The sequence below is a fragment of the Sus scrofa genome, chromosome 13, assembly GCF_000003025.6.
Source record: "Sus scrofa isolate TJ Tabasco breed Duroc chromosome 13, Sscrofa11.1, whole genome shotgun sequence".
Taxonomy (NCBI): Eukaryota; Metazoa; Chordata; class Mammalia; order Artiodactyla; family Suidae; genus Sus; species Sus scrofa.
Window position 1 is genome coordinate 24,656,888 of NC_010455.5, and position 15,821 is coordinate 24,672,708.

General features: G+C 40.9%; 1 protein-coding gene and 1 long non-coding RNA gene across 7 annotated transcripts in view; one reads left to right on the forward strand and one right to left on the reverse strand.

Moving 5' to 3' along the window:
• The window catches only part of ENTPD3 (ectonucleoside triphosphate diphosphohydrolase 3), a 36,064-nt gene extending 33,309 nt beyond the window's left edge, over positions 1-2,755 (forward strand). For both annotated transcript variants that reach the window (XM_005669376.3, XM_003358380.4), the window contains exon 11: positions 982-2,755. In XM_005669376.3, the coding sequence (XP_005669433.2) occupies positions 982-1,134 (153 nt within the window). In that variant the 3' untranslated portion in view covers positions 1,135-2,755. The remainder of the gene's footprint in view (positions 1-981) is intronic.
• Positions 1-15,821, reverse strand: part of LOC110256427 — a 200,114-nt gene that overhangs the window by 165,239 nt on the left and 19,054 nt on the right. The window lies entirely within an intron of this gene.

Here is a 15,821-nt window from a genome sequence, read left to right on the forward strand (position 1 = left end):
TAACAACCCAGAATTCTAGTATAGCTAAGTGATGCAGGTGAGGTAGGGGTCATAGGATACAGGGACATAAGAGTGGCCTAAAATGCTCATCTTAAAAAGGGGAACATAGTTATATCATTTTTGAGGTAATAAAGGAAAAAATTAAATATAGGGAAATGGCACTTAATGAAAATTTAAACTAAGATATTAGTAAGAGGTCCAAATAATATCAATAATCACAATAACATAAATAGACTAAATGTACCAGTTAAAAGACATCTTTCATGTTGAATTTTTTAAAAATCAAATATATGTTGTTTATAAGAGAAATATTTAGGCTTTAAGCATAAAGAAGAGATTGAAAGTTTAAAAAATTTAACTATCAGGAAAACATTACCCAAAAGAAAATTGGTGTAGCTATTTAATATCTGACAAAGTATTCTTTAAGATACAGAATATCATTTGAGACAGAGAGGATAACATAAGGATTAAAAAGTTCAACTCATCATGAAGATTGTAAATTTCAGACATTTATACATCTAATACATAGCCTAAAAACTTGTAAAAAAAATGAAGGAACTATCAGATGAAAGTGACAAAGTCTGTTTAGACTGACTCCCTGTTCTCAGAAACTGGTTCTAGTTTCAGTAAAACATGCATCACCTTCTCTCTTTAGCTATAGTCACTTCTGTACCCGATGATAGAAAAACTCTCATTGTTATAAACTGTGCTGTCTTCATGCTTGCCTGTGATGAGGCTTGATGATTTGTTCTTCTGGTATTTCCTCTGTAGTTGGGGAGGTTGGGCCCTCAAGCTTTTGTGGTCACAGTGACTTGGGTTCTAACCCAGTCTCTGCAGTGTCTGAACTTAGGCAAGTCCTTTGACGTCCTTAGGCCACAGTTTCTTGGGGGTGTCGCAAGAAGGTGGCTGTGGTGAGCCCTGGAGATGTAAAACTGTGCCTCAAATGACCATGAGAACTGAGCTGTCTCCTCTATTCCACAGGTGGGGAACAGCAGCATAGCCTGGTCTCTCGGCTACATGCTCAGCCTGACCAACCAGATCCCAGCTGAAAGCCCCCTGATCCGCCTGCCCATCAAACCATCTGCCTTTATGGGCATCCTTGCCTCTTTGCAGCAGTGGCCTTGCTGTGTCTGACATACTTTGTGTACCTGTGTGTGCTGTCCAGGAATCAGAGGCACTTGCAGCATACCTTGGACCATGCGGTGGATTCTGAGTGAGCCTCACAAAGCAGGTCCTGGAGCCTGAGGGTTGCCCAGAAGGCCTGGGGGGAAAAAAGCAATGCAAGCAAAATGCCTACCTTCAGGAAACACAGCTGAAGTTAAATACATAGGTCATGTGACTCTCAGATGCTGATTTATGCCAAAGCACCTCTTGGGGAGTACCTCAGCCTTTCTGTGCACATTGCTCCACCAGACATCCCATCACCCACTAGTTGACCTACTGGGGAACAGAGACAAGACAGGCCATCAAAGTCAGCCTCCTTATTCCAAGTGTCCCAGAGGAAGAGTTAAGAATATGACTATTTACGGAGTCCCTATTGTGGCTCAGTGGTTAACAAATCCGACTAGGAACCGTGAGGTTGCAGGTTCCATCCCTGGCCTTGCTCAGTGGGTTAAGGATCCAGCATTGCTGTGAGCTGTGGTATAGGTCGCAGATGCGGCTCAGATCCCAAGTTGTTGTGGCTCTGGCATAGGCCGGCAGCTACAGCTCTGATTAGACCCCTAGCCTGGGAACCTCCATGTGCCTCAGGAGTGGCCCTAGAAAAGGCAAAAAGACAAAAAAAAAAAAAAAAAAAAAAAAGAAAGAAAAAGGAAGAAAAGAATATGACTGTTTAATATTGAAGAATTGACCTAAGGGCTCAGTTTACATTTTCCCTCCTTTAGAAATGCCATATTCCTCCCAACAGGTTTAGAAGCTGGCAAGTGTCTAGTAAGCATCTGGCCTAATCAGAAGTCTGTCTCTTTGGCTGCACCCATGGCATTCAGAAGTTCCCAGGCAAGGGATTAAACCCACACCACAGCAGTGACCTAAGCCACAACCGTGATAATGCCAGATCCCTAACCATTAGGCCACCAGGGAACTCCTCAGATATATCATTTTATGGCTTCCTCTCTTTGGTCCTTAATTAGACTTTCCTTAACAACTCCAAAAACATTGAGCTCCCTCAGATTGGTAGAATTTCCTATCTAGGGATGAGGGGGAGCCTTTTACCCTGAGGACAGTGGCCACAGCCAAGTTCCTCTCATGTAGGCAGAACCTTAGAATGCCTGCAAGAAAACTGTAGGCCATTCCTGAAGTGGGATTCCCACTCCACCCATGGTCGTTAGATTGCCACCTATGTATCATTCTCACCTCCCCTTCCCATTGCTATGTCCCTCTGTAAGTTGCTTACTCCTAACAAGGATTCACATTCCAGATCATTCTGCCTTTGCTAGGCTTTTGCTTAGAGCTGTCTTTCCATCATTATCACCTTGTGTATATTTCAGCTACCATTCCCACAGGTATACCTAATGCGGTCACAAGACATACTATTCTAAAATTTGTTTATTGATTACTTTCCTAGATAGTAGGCCTTTTCATAAAAGTCACAGTTTTTGACTTAAGGAAAGAAAAGGAAGCTGCAGGGACATTTAACTCCAAAGTGGGATGGGAAAGAACTCCAGCAAGTCCAATGGTTACAAATTAAAAATCAGCATTCTTTCAGATTATAGTTTGTTTGCTGAATATGGAATAAAGGAGTCTTATTTTATTGTGACTTTCAGTGTATGTGTTTGTTACCTTGCATATGATACTCTTTCTCCTAAGAACCTGGAAGCCTGTAGCAAGCCCCCATACCAACTTCAGCCATAAGGGGTGCAGATATCAGAAGCAACAGAGGTTATAACCCTACTGTCTGCAGAGAGGAGACCACACCAAAAATCTATACAAAATGTAAAGGCAGAGAATTATGACTCAGATAAAAGAACAAGAAAAAAAAACCCAAAAGAGCTAACTGATATGGATATTACCAACCTCCATGAAAAAGACTTTAAACTAATTATAGTAAAGATGATTCAAGATCTTTGAAATAAACTGGAGGCAAAGATTTTTAAATTATAAGAAACAGTGAGCAAAGAAATAGAAGGTTTAAAGATTAAGGAAGAAGATATGCAAAAATAAAATAACTGAAATAAAAAATTCACTGGAAGGTGGAGTTCTCATTGTGGTGCCAAGAAACAAATCCAACTAGTAGCCGTGAGGATGCAGGTTCAATCCCTGGCCTAGCTCAGTGAGTTGGGGATCTAGTATTGCCATGAGCTATGGTAAAGTTCACAGACACAGCTCAGATCCCGTGTTGCTGTGGCTGTGGCTGTGGTGTAGGCCAGCAGCTGTAGCTCCAATTCAACTCCTAGGCTGGAAACTTCCATATGCTTTGGGTGCAGCACTAAAAATCAAAAAAAAAAAAAAATCACTAGAAGAAACCAACAGCAGAATACAGGAGGCAGAAGAATGAATTAGTGAAGTGGAACACAGACTAGTGGAAATCACTGATGTGGAACAGAAAAGACAAAAAAGATTGAAAAGAAATGACAGTCTAAGAGAACTCTGGGAAAACATAAAACATACCAACATCTGTATTATACGGGTGCCAGAAGGAGAAGAGAGAGAAAAAGGATGGGAGAAAATATTTGAAGAGATGATAGACGAAAACTTCCCTAACATGAGAAAGGAATCACTCACTCAAATCCAGGAAGCACAACGAGTACCACATAAAATTAAACCCAAGGAGGAACACCCCAAGACACATATTAATCAAAGTGACCAAGATTAAAGACAAAGAGAAAATATTAAAAGCAGCTAGGGAAAAGAAAAAATAACATACAAGGGAACCCCCATAAGGTTATCAGCTGATTTTTCAACAGAAACTCTGCAGGCCAGAAGAGTCTACCATGATATACCTAAAGTGATGAAAGGAAAAAACCTCCAACCAAGATTACTCTATCCAGCAAGATATGAAGGAGAAATCAAAAGCTTTAAAGACAAGCAAAAGCTAAGAGAATTCAGCACCACTAAACCACTTTTACAACAAATACTAAAGGAAATTCTCTAGGTGGAAAAGAAAAGGCCATAACTGGAAACAAAAATGTTACAAATGGGAGCTCCCATTGTGGCGCAGTGGAAATGAACCTGACTGGAAACCATGAGGTTGCAGGTTCGATCCCTGGCCTTGTTCAGTGGATTAAGGGTCCGGCATTGCCATGATCTGTGGTGTAGATTGTAGATGTGGCTCAGATCCCGCATTGCTGTGGCTGTGGTATAGGCCGGCGACTGCAACTCTGATTGGACCCCTAGCCTGGGAACCTCCACGTGCTGTGGTGTGGCTTTAAAAAGCAAAAAAAAAAAAAAAAAATTTACAAATGACAAGGCTTACTGGTAAAGGCATACATATAGTATGAAGTAGGAAATCATAGCTAGCAAAACCAGAAATCATGAGAAGAGGAGGGAACAAATGCAGGATACTGGAGATGCACTTGCAATTAAGAGACCAACAACTTAAAACAATCTTGTATATATATACAGACTCCTATATCAAAACTTCAAGGTAACTGCAAACCAAAAATCTATAGTAGATACACACACAAATAAGAAAAAGCAATCCAAACAAACACTGAAGATAGTCATCAAACCACAAGAGAAGACAACAAGAAAAGGGAAGAAAAAAGACCAACAAAAATAAATCCAAAACAATTAATAAAATGGCAATAAGAGCATACATATCAATAATTACCTTAAATGTCAATGGACTAAATGCCCCAACCAAAAGACACAGACTGGTGGAATGGATACAAAAACAAGACCGGTCTTCAACAGACCCAATTCATTTCTAGGGACACATACAAATCGAAAGTGAGAGGATGGAAGAAAATATTCCATGCTAACAGGAATCAAAAGAAAGCTGGAGTAGCAGAGTTCCCATTGTGGTGCAATGGAAATTAATATGACTAGGAACCATGAGGTTGCAGTTTCGATCCCTGGCCTCACTCAGGGGGTTAAGGATCTGGTGTTGCTGTTAGCTGTGGTGTAGGTCACAGAAGTGGCTCAGATTCTGCATTGCTGTGGCTGTGGCATAGGCTGGCAGCTGTAGATACAATTCAATCTCTAGCCTGGAATCTCCATGTGCCTCAAGTGGGGCCCTAAAAAGCAAAAAAATAAATAAATAAATAAATAAAAGAAACCTCAAGTAGCAATACTCATATCAGACAAAATAGACCTTAAAATAAGGAATATTATAAGAGACAAAGAAGGACATTACAGGAGTTCCCATCATGACACAGTGGAAATGAATCCAACTGGGAACCATGACATTGTGTGTTCAATCCCTGGCATCATTCAGTGGGTTAAGGAGCTGGCGTTGCTGTGAGCTGTGGTGTAGGTTGCAGACACAGCTCAGATTCTATGTTATTGTGGCTTTAGTGTAGGCTGGCAGCTGTAGCTCTGATTAAACCACTAGCCAGGTAGCCAGGGAACCTCCATATGCCATGGGTGCAGCCCTAAAAAGCAAAACAAAACAAATAAATAAATAAATAAAAGGACATTGCATACTGATCAAAGGATCAATTCAAGAAGAAGATAGGACATTTGTAAATATATATGCCCCCAACAGAGGATCACCTCAATACATAAGGCAACTGCTAACAACCTTAAAAGGGAAATTGACAATAACACAATAATAGTGGGGGACTTTAACACCCCATTTACAGCAGTGGACAGACTTACTTACAGCAATGGACAGATCATCCAGACAGAAAATCAACAAGGAAACACAGTCTTAAATGATGCATTAGAGCAGATGGACTTAATAGATATTTATAGGACATTCCATCTAAAAGCAGAAGAATATACATTCTCCTCAAGTGCACAGGGAGCATTCTCTAGGATTGATCACATACTGAGCCACAAATCAAGCCTTGGTAAATTTAAGAAAACTGAAATAATATCAAGCACCTTTTCTGACCACGACACTATACAACCAGAAATCAACGAGAAAAAAACTACAAAAAACACAAACACATGGAGACTAAACATGCTACTAAACGACCAATAGATCACTGAAGAAATCAAAGAGGAAATTTAAAAATACCTAGAAGCACATGACAACAAACAGACAACACTCCCAAACCTATGGGATGAAGCAAAAGCAGTTCTAAGAAGGAAGTTTACGAGACCTCACCTCCGAGGGTTAATCCCTGAGAAAGGGCCGGGGGACGCCGGGTGGGGGCTGGGCACCAAGACCTCGCCGCCGAAGATTGGTCCTCGAGAGGGGGCCGGGGGACGCCGGGTGGGGGCTGGGCACCGAGACCTCGCTGCCGAAGGTTAGTCCCCGAGAAAGGGCCGGGGGGCGCCGCCTGGGTGGGGGCTGGGCACCGAGACCTCGGCTCCAGAGATTAGTCCCTGGGCTAGGGGGGCGGGGCAGAGCGGAAACTGCTTGGGAGGTCTAGAAACCAGTTGACGGGGCAGAGACTGCCTGGGAGACTAGAAAACAAAGCTGTCGCAGAGGAAGGGAGCAATACTCCAGGAGTGGAGAAGGGGAAAGCCACATCGGAGGGAACCTGGAAGAAGAGCCTGGTCTGTGCCCGTGCTGGGGAGGGGAGAGAAGAAGGGGTAGGTCCCCATAGAATACCCCCCATGCCACAGCAAGCTTACAGGTCTGCTAGCTAGCTGAAAGCTGTGCTTCCCAGTGCATCCCCTCCCCCCACCCCCGCCACGCCCTACGCTCTCACGGACCTGGGGCTGCCTGCCATCCAGGAGGGCTGGCCTCAACAATTGCCTGAAGCCTACCACCGCAGGGGCTGTCCCTGCACAGGCCTGCTTGCCCTTTGGAGGGGCTACACTTGCGCAGAGCAGCACCAAACAGCACCAGCCCCCGAGAAAAGGCCTGCAGCCTAGAAAAGCTAGAACAAGCTTAGCCAGGCTGTGAATAGATCGGCCTAATTCTCGGATGGTTTTTCTGAGTCGGGTTGCCCCGGGGAGGAGCCTCTTCGGTTTCCAACAGCCCTGCTACCCGCCCAAGCCCCCAGGGGATGCGCTAGTGGACCAGCTGCATAGGACTGCCAGCTCCAGGCAGGACCCCTGCAGCCCAGAAAAGCTGCAACAAGCTCAGCCAGACTGTGAAAAGATCCGCCTACATTCTCAGGCTGTCCTTCTGAGTTGGGCTGCCCTAGGGAAGAGCCTCTCAGGTTCTCAGTGCCCCAGATAGCTGCTCCAGCCCCCAGGGGGTGATGCACCCCTAAAAAGCAGCTGCCCAACACCGCCAACCCCCTGCAAGAACCCCACAGCCTAAAAACACCAGAGCAAGCTCTGCATGGCCAAGTGAAATCTGCTACCATCGCAGTGTGGACCTCTCAGTCCTGTCTGCCCTCAGGAAGTCCTCCTTTGCTTCAAAGAAACACTGTTAGCCCCATCAACACTCCAGAAAAGCCACACTGCCTCAAAAAAGATTGACCAACAACGCCAGCCCTCAGGAAATATTCCACGGCAGTGACAAGGCAAACACTGCCCGATCACGGAGAGTACAACTCCCTCAGGAGAAAGAAAACAACAAGCAAGATGAAGAAGCTGAGAAACCACTCCCAGTCAAACCAACAGGAGAACTCACCTAAAACAGTCAACAATGAAACAGATCTCGGCAGTCTGACAGACCTGGAGTTCAAAAGAGAAATAGTGAAAATACTGAAGGAATTAAGAGAAGATATGAACAGTAATGCAGATACCCTCAGAAAGGAACTAGAAAATATAAGGAGGAGCCAAGAAAAACTAGAACATTCATTTGCAGAGATGCAAACTGAACTAGGGGCAGTAAAAACCAGAATGAATAATGCAGAAGAACGAATCAGTGATATGGAAGATAGAATAATGGAAATCACTCAATCTGGTCAACAGACAGAAAACCGAATCAAAAAACTGGAAAGCAATATAAGAGACCTATGGGATAATATAAAGCGGGCCAATCTACGCATAATAGGAATTCCAGAAGGAGTAGAAAAAGATAAGGGAATGGAAAATATATTTGAAGAAATTATTGCTGGAAACTTCCCAAATCTAAAGGATACTGGATTCAAGATACAAGAAGCACAGAGGGCCCCAAACAAACTGAACCCAAACAGACCCACACCAAGACACATCATAATAAAAATGGCAAAAGTTAGTGATAAAGAGAGGATCCTCAAGGCAGCAAGAGAAAAACAGAATGTTACCTACACGGGAACCCCCATAAGAATATCAGCTGATTTCTCTACAGAAACACTACAGGCCAGGAGGGAATGGCAAGAGATATTTAAAGTGCTCAAAGGAAAAAATATGCAACCTAGAATACTCTATCCAGCAAGAATATCATTTAAAATAGAAGGGGAAATAAAAATTTTTCCCAACAAACAAAAACTTAAAGAATACAGCAACACAAAACCCAGGTTAAAGGAAATATTGAAAGGGCTTCTCTAAACCAAAAAGAAAGGAAGGAAAGGGAAGAAAAAAGAAAAGAAAAAAAAAAAGAAGAAGAAGAAGAGGAAGAACTAGGACTGAGGAAACTGCAATCAGAGAGAAGTCACTCAAATAAGCCAGCATACAGACTTCATCATGAACATGCTTCAAACAAAATAAAATTAAAAAGAAAAAAATAAAAAAGAGTCATCAAAACCATAAAATGTGGGCAAGGGATGTCAGGAGGTAAATAACCCTTTTTGTTTATATGTATGTCTCTCTTCTTAATTTTAATATAGTAATGAAGTGTTTGAACTTACAGGACCATCAGGCTAAAACACACATTTATGGGAAGGGGTTAGCATACTTAAAAAACAGGGCAATCACAAGCCAAAACCAAATATTGCATTTGCAAAAAATGAAAAAAAAAAAAAAACACTCAAGCAGATAATAACAGGAGACCATCCAACCAAAAAAAAAAAAAAAAAATGGAGAACCATAGAATCAACTGGAACACGAGGTTCAAATGGCAATAAATAATCATCTATCAATTATCACCTTAAATGTCAATGGACTGAATGCCCCAATCAAAAGACACAGAGTGGCTGAGTGGATAAAAAGGCAAAAACCTTCAATATGCTGCCTACAAGAAACTCACCTTAGGACAAAAGATACATATAGATTGAAAGTGAAAGGGTGGGGAAAAATATTTCACGCCAATAGACATGACAGAAAAGCAGGAGTCGCAACGCTCATATCAGACAAAATAGACTTTAAAACAAAAGGCATAAAGAAAGACAAAGAAGGACACTATTTAATGATTAAGGGATCCATCCAAGGAGAGGATGTTACTATTGTCAACATATATGCCCCAAATACAGGAGCACCCAGATACATACAACAAATATTAACAGACATAAAGGGAGATATTGATGAGAATACAATCATAGTAGGAGACCTAAATACCCCCCTCACATCAATGGACAGATCCTCTAGACAGAAAACCAATAAAGCAACAGAGATCCTAAAGGAAACAATAGAAAAGTTAGACTTCATTGATATCTTCAGGACACTACATCCAAAAAAAGCAGAATACACATTCTTCTCAAATGCTCATGGAACATTCTCAAGAATCGACCACATATTGGGACACAAAGCGAATCTCAATAAATTTAGGAGCGTAGAAATTATCTCAAGTATCTTCTCTGACCACAATGCCATGAAATTAGAAATCAACCATGGGAAAAGCAAAGAGAAAAAACCTACTCCATGGAGACTCAACAACATGCTACTAAAAAACCAATGGGTCAATGAGGAAATCAAAAAGGAAATTAAAAACTACCTTGAAACAAATGATAATGAAGACACAACCTCTCAAAATCTATGGGATGCTGCGAAAGCAGTGCTCAGAGGGAAATTTATAGCAATACAGGCCTTTCTCAAAAAAGAAGAAAGATCCCAAATTGAAAACTTAACCCTCCACCTAAACGAATTAGAAAAAGAAGAACAAAAAAGTCCTAAAGTCATCAGAAGGAAGGAAATTATAAAGATCAAAGAAGAAATCAATAAAATAGAGACTCAAAAAACAATAGAGAAAATTAATAAAACCAAGAGCTGGTTCTTTGAAAAGGTGAACAAAATTGACAAACCCCTGGCCAGACTCACTAAAAAGAGGAGAGAAAGAACCCAAATAACCAAAATTATAAACGAAAAAGGAGAAATCACAACGGATACAGCAGAAATACAAAAAACCATAAGAGAATACTATGAACAACTGTATGGCAACAAGTTTGACAATCTGGAAGAAATGGACAATTTTCTAGAATCTTACAGCTTGCCAAAACTGAATCAAGCAGAAACAGACCAACTGAACAGACCGATCACTAGAAATGAAATTGAAGAGGTCATAAAATCACTCCCTACAAATAAAAGTCCAGGACCAGATGGCTTCACAGGTGAATTTTATCAAACATATACAGAGGAATTGGTGCCCATCCTCCTTAAACTCTTTCAAAAGGTTGAAGAAGAAGGAATACTCCCAAAGACATTCTATGAGGCCACCATCACCCTCATTCCAAAATCAGACAGAGATACCACCAAAAAAGAAAACTATCGCCCAATATCATTGATGAATATAGATGCAAAAATTCTCAACAAAATCTTAGCCAACCGAATCCAACAACATATCAAAAAAATTATACACCATGACCAGGTTGGGTTCATCCCAGGTTCACAAGGATGGTTCAACATACGCAAATCAATCAACATCATACACCACATTAACAAAAAAAAGGTCAAAAATCATATGATCATCTCAATAGATGCAGAAAAAGCATTTGACAAAGTTCAACATCCATTCATGATCAAGACCCTCGCCAAAGTGGGTATAGAGGGAACATTCCTGAATATAATCAAAGCCATTTATGATAAACCCACAGCAAATATAATCCTCAATGGGGAAAAACTGAAAGCCTTCTCACTCAAATCTGGAACAAGACAGGGATGCCACTCTCACCACTGCTCTTCAACATAGTTTTGGAAGTCTTAGCCACAGCAATTAGACAAACAAAAGAAATAAAAGGCATCCATATAGGAAGAGAAGAGAACAAACTGTCACTGTATGCAGATGATATGATACTATACCTAGAAAACCCTAAGGACTCAACCCCAAAACTCCTTGAACTGATTAATAAATTCAGCAAAGTGGCAGGATATAAGATTAACATTCAGAAGTCAGTTGCATTTCTGTATACCAGCAATGAAACATTAGAAAAGGAATACAAAAAAATGATACCTTTTAAAATTGTACCTCACAAAATCAAATACCTTGGAATACACCTGACCAAAGAGGTAAAGGACCTATATGCCGAGAACTATAAAACTTTAATCAAAGAAATCAAAGAAGATGTAAAGAAATGGAAAGATATTCCATGTTCCTGGATTGGAAAAATCAATATTGCGAAAATGGCCATCCTACCCAAAGCAATCTACAGATTCAATGCAATCCCTATCAAATTACCCATGACATTGTTCACAGAACTAGAACAAACAATCCAAACATTTCTATGGAACCACAAAAGACCCAGAATCGCCAAAGCAATCCTGAGAAACAAAAACCAAGCAGGAGGCATAACTCTCCCAGACTTCAAGAAATACTACAAAGCCACAGTCATCAAAACAGTGTGGTACTGGTATCAAAACAGACAGACAGACCAATGGAACAGAATAGAGAACCCAGAAATAAACCCTGACACCTATGGTCAATTAATCTTTGACAAGGGAGGCAGGAACATCAAATGGGAAAAGGAAAGTCTATTTAGCAAGCATTGCTGGGAAACCTGGACAGCTGTATGCAAAGCAATGAAACTAGAACACACCCTCACACCATGCACAAAAATAAACTCAAAATGGCTGAAAGACTTAAATATAAGACAGGACACCATCAAACTCCTAGAAGAAAACATAGGCAAAACACTCTCTGACATCAACATCAGGAATATTTTCTCAGGGCAGTCTCCCAAAGCAATAGAAATTAGAGCAAAAATAAACCCATGGGACCTCATCAAACTGAAAAGCTTTTGCACAGCAAAGGAAACCCAAAAGAAAACAGAAAGACAACTTACAGAATGGGAGAAAATAGTTTCAAATGATGCAACTGACAAGGGCTTAATCTCTAGAATATACAAGCAACTTATACAACTCAATAGCAAAAAAGCCAATCAATCAATGGAAAAATGGGCAAAAGACCTGAATAGACATTTCTCCAAGGAAGATATACAGATGGCCAGCAAACACATGAAAAAATGCTCCACATCGCTGATTATAAGAGAAATGCAAATCAAAACTACCATGAGATACCACCTCACACCAGTCAGAATGGCCATCATTAATAAATCCACAAATAACAAGTGCTGGAGGGGCTGTGGAGAAAAGGGAACCCTCCTGCACTGCTGGTGGGAATGTCAACTGGTACAGCCACTATGGAGAACAGTTTGGAGATACCTTAGAAATCTATACATAGAACTTCCATATGACCCTGCAATCCCACTCTTGGGCATCTATCCGGACAAAGCTCTACTTAAAAGAGACACATGCACCCGCATGTTCATTGCAGCACTATTCACAATAGCCAGGACATGGAAACAATCCAAATGTCCATCGACAGATGATTGGATTCGGAAGAGGTGGTATATATACACAATGGAATGCTACTCAGCCATAAAAAAGGATGACATAATGCCATTTGCAGCAACATGGATGGAACTAGAGAATCTCATACTGAGTGAAATGAGCCAGAAAGACAAAGACAAATACCATATGATATCACTTATAACTGGAATCTAATATCCAGCACAAATGAACATCTCCTCAGAAAAGAAAATCATGGACTTGGAGAAGAGACTTGTGGTTGCCTGATGGGAGGGGGAGGGAGTGGGAGGGATCGGGAGCTTGGGCTTATCAGACACAACCTAGAATAGATTTATAAGGAGATCCTGCTGAATAGCACTGAGAACTGTCTAGATACTCATGTCGCAACAGAAGAAAGGGTGGGGGAAAAAACTGTAACTGCAATGTATACATCTAAGGATGACCTGACCCCCTTGCTGTACAGTGGGAAAATAATAAAAAAAAATAAATAAATAAGAAGGAAGTTTATAACAATATAAGCCTACCGCAGGAAATAAGAAAAATCTCAAATAACCTAATTTTATACCTAAAGCAACTAGACAAAGAAGAACAGACAAAACCCAAAGTTAACAGATGAAAGAAATCATAAAGATCAGAGCAGAAATAAATGAAATAGAAACAAAGAAAACCACAGAAAAGATCAATGAAACTAAAAGCTGGTTCTTTCAAAAGATCAACAAAATTGATAAACCCTTAGCCAGACTCATCAAGAAAAGAGAGAACTCAAACCAGTAAAAATTAAAAATGAAAAAGGAGAATATACAATGGACACCACAGAAATACAAAGGGTCATAAGATACTACTACATGCAACTATATGCCAATAAAAAAGACAACCTATAAGGATCCTATAAGCTGTAGTGTAGATTGCAGACTCAGCTTGGATCCCGTGTTGCTGTGGCTCTGGCATAGGCCAGTGGCTACAGCTCCAATTCAACTCCTAGCCTGGGAACCTCCATATGTCATGGGAGCCGCCCAAGAAATGGCAAAATGACAAAAAAAAAAAAAAAAAAGACAACCTAGAAGAAATGGACAAATTCTTAGAAAAGCACAGTCTTCCAAGACTAAACCAAGACGAAATAGAAGCCATGAATGGACCAATTACAAGTACTGAAATTGAAACTGTGATTAAAAGACTTGCAACAAACAAAAGTCCAGGACCAGATGGCTTCACAGGCAAATTCCATCAAACATTTGGAGAAGAGCTAACACCTATTATTCTGAAACTATTCCAAAAAAATCACAGAGGAAGGAACACTCCCAAACTCAATCTATGAGGCCACCATCACCCTGACACCAAAACCAGACAAAGATACCACAAAAAAAGAAAATTACAGGCCAATATCACTGATAAACACAGATGCGAAAATCCTCAACAAAATACTGGCAAACTGAATCCAACAATACATTAAAAGGATTGTACATCATGATCAAGTGGGATTTATCCCAGGGATGCAAGGGTTCTTCAATATCCGCAAATCCTTCAGTGTGACACACCACATTAGCAAACTGAAGAATAAAAACCATATGATCCTCTCAATAGATGCAGAAAAAGTCTTTGACAAAATCCAACACCCATTTCTGATAAAAACCCTTCAGAAAGAGGGCATAGAGGGAAAGTACCTCAACATAATAAAGGCCATATATGACAAACCCACAGTGAACATTATTTTCAATGATGAAAATCTGAAAGAATTCCTGCTGAGATCAGGAACAAGACAAGGATGTCCACTCTTGCCACTACTATGCAACATAGTTTTGGAAGCCTAGCCACGGCAATCAGAGAAGAAAAAGAAATAAAAGGAATCCAACTGGAAAGGAAGAAGTAAAACTATCACTATTTGCAGATGACATGATATTGTACCTAGAGAATCCTAAAGACTCTACCAGAAAACTGTTAGAGCTCACCAATGAATTTGGCAAAGTCACAGCATAGAAAATTAATACACAGAAATCAGCCACATTTCTTGGACCCCTGGGAGCCTCGATGCCTCAGGCCTCCAGAGCCCTCGCCCCTCCTCTGTCCTCCCACGCGTGCCCAGCAAGGGGCTCCCTTTCTCTCCACTTCCTCACCAACTCCGTTGGCCAGATTCCTGACTTCAAAGGAAGGTGTGTGTCCTTGACATCATGAAAAAGTGATGTCTTTGCATATGAGAGGAAACAGGCCAAGGTAGATATGATTCTTCACTGCGTTAGGGATGCGTGCACCAGCTTCCAAACAAGGTTTCATTTACTCTCAGTGAACACGAATCTGAACTAATGGTCCCCCACCCCATCACTTCATACCAAGCATGGCCTGCTGAGCTAAAACCAGTTCATGCCTCCCTTAATTTTTTATGATGATTGTTGTTGTTATTTTCGTTATTATTATTTGGGGTTTCTTGTGTTTTTGGTCTTCTTTGCAGCTCTCCACACTAAAACTCATAACATTGTGGGGAAAATCCATGAACTCTACGCTGGGGTGAGATGTAGCAGGAACTGGCCCCACCACTGTGGCCGGGGCCGCCTCTCGCAATAATCACTATCGACCTAAAGCTTTATTTAGCCTTCATCTGTACCCTTGTAGTCGATAAGGTTTTGCCACATCTTGGTGAGGTCGAGAGGCGTATCATATGTTTTTTTGTTCTGTCCCCTCCCCCAGTTTAAACTGTGAAATTTGTGATTTGTTTAAACTCTGGGTGAATCATAGCTTAGTCTGCATGTCCAGCTAATTTGTTTCCATACATTTCATTTGATTCTCTTTCTCCTTCTCTCAGGGCTTTTACAAAGAAAAAAATATATATATGGATCTTCCGAAAAGTTTTTCGAGGTGCAAGTCTCTCTCTTTTGTTTTTTTCTCTTTGATTTATGGACATGATGCTGAAATGCAATCACTACATGAAACTCCCAGCTGTGAAAACAAAACAAAAAACCCAAAGGGCTGTTTTTTCCACCAGCCCCGGAGGAAGCTATGTGACAGTTGGATGCTGGTGTCAGAAAGTTTCACCATTCTTTCCACCCTCTGTTCCTCTCTATCCTCCAGAAGGAAGTTGATCCTGGTGATTTCAGCCCAATGCATTAAACAGGAAACAATAATAAATGTGTAGAATTCATATTTTTCTAAAGGGAACTTAAAAACTGCTGCTACATGTTATGTACAAAACTGGTTTATGCTACATGAACAGAGAATCACAAGTT